Source organism: Dreissena polymorpha, chromosome 8 (assembly GCF_020536995.1).
Source record: "Dreissena polymorpha isolate Duluth1 chromosome 8, UMN_Dpol_1.0, whole genome shotgun sequence".
Lineage (NCBI taxonomy): Eukaryota > Metazoa > Mollusca > Bivalvia > Myida > Dreissenidae > Dreissena > Dreissena polymorpha.
The window spans coordinates 3588626-3595737 of NC_068362.1; the positions used below are offsets into that span (position 1 = coordinate 3588626).

The 7112-nt window shown below is 39.3% G+C and overlaps 1 protein-coding gene across 1 annotated transcript; it reads left to right on the forward strand.

The window, feature by feature from the left end:
* The first annotated feature begins 1209 nt into the window (after nucleotides 1-1209).
* LOC127842158 (uncharacterized) lies at nucleotides 1210-5409 on the forward strand. The gene is made up of 5 exons (XM_052371506.1): nucleotides 1210-1237; nucleotides 2198-2350; nucleotides 2747-2871; nucleotides 3218-4381; nucleotides 4489-5409. Exons 1-5 carry the CDS (start codon nucleotides 1210-1212, stop codon nucleotides 5407-5409), a joined length of 2391 nt encoding a protein of 796 aa, XP_052227466.1.
* The last annotated feature ends 1703 nt before the right edge of the window (nucleotides 5410-7112 follow it).

A 7112-nucleotide genomic window follows, 5' to 3' on the forward strand; every position in this document is an offset into this window, starting at 1 on the left:
CATCTTTTTCAGCTGTTATTACTTTAGGTTGCAGTTGAGGACCAGAGTGCCACCAAGTTCATTATTTTGGTTTTATAATTTGATTTGCTCTGATTTAAATTTGTACATTGCCCTTGTAGCTTAAGTATTTTTTTTTTATTTCCATCTGTCTGTTCTTGTTATTTTAATTGAATACCGGTATGAATCATACCATAGTGGAAATGGAAGATCCGCAAGGTGCTGTTGGGGGTAAACGAACAGAGGAAGAAATGTTGAAAATACTTTCCAAGAAATATGAATTTCATCTTAAGGGAACCCCTTATACTGCAAAGCAAGTAGGAACAAAACCTAAAATGTTGCCATTTGTCTCAACACCAATTCAACCCCCTTTCTCTCCTTCTGGAAACCAACCTGTTATCTTGTCAAGTGGCCACATTCCCAAAATACCCTCATTTTCAGGGGAATATCCGGTTCCTAGGAATGAGATAACGTACTGCGAATGGCGTCACAAAGTGAGGTGTTTGATGTAAGATAGTACTTACACTTCCTCACAAGTTATTCAGGCCATAAGAAATTCTTTAAGGGGAACGGCCCGAAAGCTTGATGTTTCTTTGGGTGACTCGGCTTCTGTTGATTTAATTTTTCAAAAACTTGATGTTAATTTTGCTGAGCCCCCCCGTAAGGGTATCACAATGTAGGAATGTGTCAATGCCTCCCAAAAGCTTGAAGAAACAGTTACTTCATTTGGATGTAGGCTGGAGGCCATTCTGGAGCAGGCGTTCGAAGATGGTCACCTTCCTCGCTCAGCAAAGAATGATCTTATGTGCCAGCGCTTGTGGTCAGGCCTTCACTCAGAGGCATTAAAGAGCAGCACTCGGCATAAGCTCGATTTTTCCCAACAATATGACCAGCTTCTTAAGGATATCCGGCCGGTTGAAAGAGAATTAAAGTTGTCCAATCCTCCAAAAACTAGGGACCTTTTAAATGTTCAAATTCAACCTCCGGATATGCAAAAACAACTCAAAGATTTAGAGTTAAAGTTTAATTCTACTGTTTCAGAGATCCAATCCAATGTGGACCAGCGGTTTGCTGATATTATGAAGAAACTGGACAATTTATCTTAACAGCCTTCTTTTTCACAGCCGCCTCAGGTCCAGCAATCTTTGTACCATCCATTTCCTACCTCGCAGCAGAATAATCAACAACCCAACAATGTTCGCGGGAGAGGTAATGGCTACCGAGGCAGGGGAGGTATCAGGTACCCAAAAGTTTAACCACCTCTGATAGCGGCCGCCCAGAGGTAGGTGAAAATCAAGGTCATTCCAATGTTTCATATGTTTCCCAAACAAGTTCTTCTGTTGCCGCTCGTTTGGTCGGTGATTGTAATCGAACCAATATTGTTTTCCATTTAGTTCCTTTTGTTGCTTTAATTGATACTGGTTCCATGGTTTTTACTGTATCAAGTTCATTTTTCCAGTCTCTTCCAAATTAACCTCCTCTCTGTGATATTTCCAACTTGGGTATTGATTTAAATGTTTCTGTTGCAAATGGCAACAAGTTAGAAATACTTGGTTTTATTGAAGCCTCCATTCCCATTCCATTGTTGATTTTTGATGTAGCTTTGCCAGTTTTAGTTGTTCCAGACACCCAGTCTAGTCCATTTTGTCCTGTTATTTTGGGCACTAATATTATTCGTCGATGTATGTCTGTCGCAGCTGATCTAGAGCTTCCTGATGCTTGGCAGATGACCTTTGACACTTTGGTTTGTAAACCAGCAACTATTCTTTCCACCAATGAACATACTGTTGAAGTGAAACCATATGAATCTATTTCATATAGTGGAGTTGTGATAGGGCTTAGCCACACCAAATAGAAGGTTGTCACCGAAAATCTGTCAGATGATGGTCTTTTGATTGTCAGACCCCATGTGGTAAAACTTCCACAACATGGTAAATATGCCAAGATTCATGTAAGAGTGTGTACATGACAGCAAAATAAGTTTTCATTAAGCCAAAGACTCCTATTTGTGTTGTTAATGAAGTCACTGTTGTTGATGACATTACTTTTTCCCCCTTTTCTCCTTCAGTAAATCAGACTTCAAAGGTTTCCAAAACTTTAGATGATTTGGGTATCAAACTTTACACTTCTAATTTGACACCTAAACAGATTCTTAGAGCTCGACAAGTCCTTGGAAATTGGAATCATGTTTTTTCCACAGGTCCTACTGATATTGGCCGTTGCAATTTGGTCAAGCACCACATCACGCTTGATAACGACAGGCCCTTCAAGCAGCCGTACCGTAGGATTCCCCCAGGGATGTTCGAAGAGGTGCGCCAACATGTCAAGGAGATGCAACAGTGCGGTGCAATACGTGAGAGTAATTCCCCTTACTCATCAAATTGTGTTTTAGTCCGCAAGACAGATAATTCATTTCGCTTTTGTCTGGATTTCAGGATGCTTAACTCGAGGACAAGGAAAGATGCTTATATGCTTCCCCGTTTCGATGATACAGTTGATCTACTTGTAAGTTCCATATATTTTTCGAAGCATGATTTACGATCCGTATATTGGCAGGTCGAAATGGCTGAAGAAGATTAGGCAAAAACAGCATTTTCTGTTGGCAACTTAGGTTTCTATGAATGTGAGCGCATGCCTTTCGGTCTTGTGAATTCAGGCGCAACATTCCAGCGCTGTATAGAAAAATGTTTGAGTGATTTACTCTTACATGAGTGCCTTGTATTTATCGATGACATTTTGGTGTTTTCAGATACGTTTGAATCCCACCTTGAGCGATTAACTTCTGGTTTTCAGAGACTTGAGGCGCATGGCCTAAAGCTTAAAGGTGCTAAATGTGAGTTTTTCAACAACTCTGGCACATTTTTTCAGAACAAGGTATTGCAACTGACCCTGAAAAGACATCTCCCATTACTTCATGGCCTTTTCCAAAAACACATTACTCAGTTAAGATCTTTTCTTGGAACTGCAGGTTTTTACCAGCATTTCATAAAGGACTATGCCAAAATTTCCCAGCCACTAAGCTTTCTTAAAGAAGGGCATGGCCCATCTACTAAAAGCAAAATGAAAACCTCCAGTCTGGGGCCATGTCCAACAAGTTTCTTTTGACACCCTCAAGTCCAAATTAACTTCTCCCCCTGTTCTTGCTTTTGCGGATTACTCCAAACCCTTCATTTTGCATACTGATGCTTATGGCACTGGGTTAGGGGCTGTACTTTTACAGCAACAGGAAGACTCATCTGAGCGTGTTATAGCTTATGCAAGCCAAGGTCTCCGTCGCAGTGAGCGCAACTATCCTGCAAACAAATTGGAGTTCCTTGCACTGAAATGGGCTATAGCAAACAAATTTCATGACTATTTGTATGCAACAACATTTACAGTTACAACTGACAATAACCCTTTAACTTATGTCATGTCTACAGCAAAGCTTGATGCCACCGGTCAGCGATGGGTCGCCGCTTTATCGATGTACAATTTTGACATTACTTACAAAGCTGGTAAACTCAATTCAGATTGCGATGGTCTTAGCCGGAGACCACAGTTGTTCTCTGATGCTATTAAAGCTATTTGTGAGTCTGTTCCTTTTCAGCAACCAGCCGTTGAATTTCTGGCAGGTGTGTCTGCTTCACAGATGGTTACTGTGGATGCAATACCTTCGGCTTGTACAGTAAACCAAATTGATTGGTCAAAAGAACAGTCATGTGGCCGTGATATTTCACAAGTCATTGACATGGTTCATAGTGGTACAAAACCTAAAGCTTTTAAGGATCTACCAGTCAGTGTCGAAAAATTGATTAGGAATTTTGATCGCTTATCACTTTTTGATGAAGTTTTGTATCGCAATTCCATATTAGATGGTGAACAAGTCAGACAACTCGTGGTGCCATACTCCTATCGCTTAATAGCATGTCGGGGTGTGCATGATGATGTTGGCCATCCAGGGCGCGTCAAGTCTCTATGGCTTGCTCGACAGCGTTTTTACTGGCCAGGCATGGAACAGTGCATTGACAGCCATGTTTCTAACTGTAGGAGTTGTATTTGCAGTAAAACACCAATTGTTCCTTCTGCGAATCTAATTCCTATGGAGACCTCCAGGCAAATGCAACTAGTTTGCATTGATTTTCTTAAAGTTGATCAACGTAAATGTGGTTATGAGGATGTGTTGGTTATAACGGACCATTTTACCCGTTATGCCAAGGCAATCCCTTGTCGCAATCAGAAGGCGACAACAACTGCCAAGGTCTTGTTCGAACATTTTATTGCTCATTACTCATTCCCTGAGCAACTCCATTCTGATCAAGGCAGAAACTTTGAGAGTCAGGTCTTCAAGGAACTTTGCAACCTTGCAAATGTTCGGAAGACCCGGACCACACCTTTCATCCCATGGGTAATCCATCAGCAGAGCGGTTTAACCGTACCTTGCTCCGCATGTTGGGTACTCTGTGTGATGAGAAGAAGTCAAATTGAATAGACTACATCTCTTCATTGGTACAGGCATACAATGCTACAAAGAGCAGCTCCACTGGGTATTCCCCACATTTCTTAATGTTCGGGTGGCACCCAAGATTACCGGTTGATGCATATCTTGGCACAACTCCAGGAAATGACGGAGAGGCATGTCACTCTGCATACATTTTAAAATTGCAGGAACGCCTCAAATTCGCATACAGAGTTGCTGGTGAGTACGCCAAAAAGCGTGCAGCACAAAACAAAGCTCTGTATGACAGTAAAGTTAAAGAGAATCAGATCTGCATTAACGATCTTGTACTTGTTAGACAAGTCAATCTGCAAGGCAGACATAAATTGGCTGACAAATGGGAGAGAGAACCATACATTGTTCTTGATATCTCATATGAAGGCCAGCCTGTGTACAGAGTACAGAGAGAGAACCGCAGGGGACCTATTCGAACTCTGCACAGGAACATGTTGTTACCTTTTGTTTCTATCCCAGAACCTGAACAGGAATCACAAACTGTCCGCAAGGTCAAAACGTGTTCAAAGCCTAGTCAAAATTCTGGTAGTGATAGTGACTCTAGTTCAAATTCTGATTCGTCTGTACAACTTTACATAATTCCACAGAGAAGGAACCCTAACACTTGTATTGCTGTAACTCCAGGCCCAGTGACCAGCATCAGTAACCCTGTTAATTATCATTCTTCGCAATCTCACTCACCTGATTCTATTTCACAGCCCAGTCTTGTACGTCCAAGCAACCAGTCAGTCACAGGCAGTCATTCCACTCCTGTAGAAATTCCTGTGGGTTCACCTCTTTCCCACGAATCAAGTTCTAGTAGCAGTTCTCTTACCCAGTCTATACATGAGAATTTTCCACCTAGCAGACCCGAACGCCAACGGAGCCCACCAGACCTGTTTGGGGAATGGAAATTTGCACAGACTGCAGAGTATTTTGTTTAATGCATCCATTTTGTTTCAAATTTCAGATATTCGAGTTTGGTGTTTTGTAACCTCTAATGGTTGCTTGTAACCTACCGAGTCCAGTGTTGCATTTAAGTGTAGATATCATTATTTGTACGATTTCAAGCTTTGTTAATTTTATTTTTGTATTAAGTTGAAAGTTGAACCATGTTTGTTACCATGGTTATGTATACATGTTTCAACAAGATACAGAATATAATATCCATTTGTATTCTGAAATCATTTAATTGTGATTTTTGTCTGTGCAACCATTTTATTTTTGCATGTCTTGATCTTACATGTTTAAAGATCAATTTCTACTTTATTTGGGAAATATCTTTGAAAAAAGGTGTTAACAGCTCCAAATAAACCATATACTGGTATAGATGTCTCTTAAATTGTAAATATTGTATCAATATTGTATCATTTTTTAAATGAAAGTGGTGAAAGTTTATTTTTTGTTCAGTGATTTTGAACAGACACCATATCAACTATTTGCATTAAAATAATATTTAGTATGGGAATTTTTCATTTGAAATGTATGCAAACCACATAAGTATTGTTTAAAACTTTTGTTTGTTTGTGCATCAGATAAATGTGTTTAAAGTTTTTATGAATTTTAAACATTTTCTAAGTTTGTCTTTTCACTTGATACATTTTTTCACGAATTAAGGTCATGTAACATGGGAGACAACTCTTCTAAACCTTGCATTTAAGTTTAACAGAAGTAACTCCCCTTTGACTCTTAATGTTTTCATAATAGTACAATGTACATGTAATTGTGTATATCATTTATGTGTTAATTGTTATTCGAGGTTCGATGTTGTTTTTTTAGTAAGGCCTGCCCTATTTATCTATCACTAAATTTATGCCTTCTATTAAATTGTAATTGTTGTAATGCTTGTAATTACAAAATAATTACAAATATTTATTTCCTCTTCTGGGAATAAGTTATTTTAAAAGTTAAAATGTATGGAGACATTTTGAAGTAGGGAGGGACTGTGTAGGATAGGTCACTCTGTGTAACTGTTTGTGTCTATGTCTCATGTATTATGGTTTATGTCCCTTGTATTGTATGTGTCCATTTGCTTCTCTTGTGAGATTCAGTCCCTTGTCCTGTGTGCGTCCAGCCATGTACTGTGATGTCGTACTTGTTTTGTCCAGTACGAATGTGAATTATCAACTAAACAAGATTTGCATTTGTCAGTTCTAAAACCCTTAGAAAATTCAGTAAAAATTACTGACCATGCTTTCCTTTGCTCATAGGCTGTCGAAAGACACACTTGTCTTAACACTATTGCTGTGTGCACTTTATCAACCAACCTGGTTTCTGTATTATATTATATTTATTATATATATAATTCCCGATATACTTTCGGGCTCATAAACATCCGAACCTTGGAAGGGCGTTAGTTGTTTCCAACCCCTACCCCACTACATTATGTTAACTCATAAATATTGACAACATCGTATAATCTCGCTTTAAGTTGCAGTGTGGGAAACTATTTACTGAAAATGTCCTTCTCTGCTTAACAGAGATACCACTGTTGTGCATATCTGAAAGTTTTAAAACCACACTCATCAGCAGATATGGAAAGTTAAACATATTACAAGAACTTGATGCGTGTAAACAAAATGCTTCATTAGCATACCAGGTTGAAGGATCACGTGACTTGGTGGGGTTCACACTTAAACTAAAATGG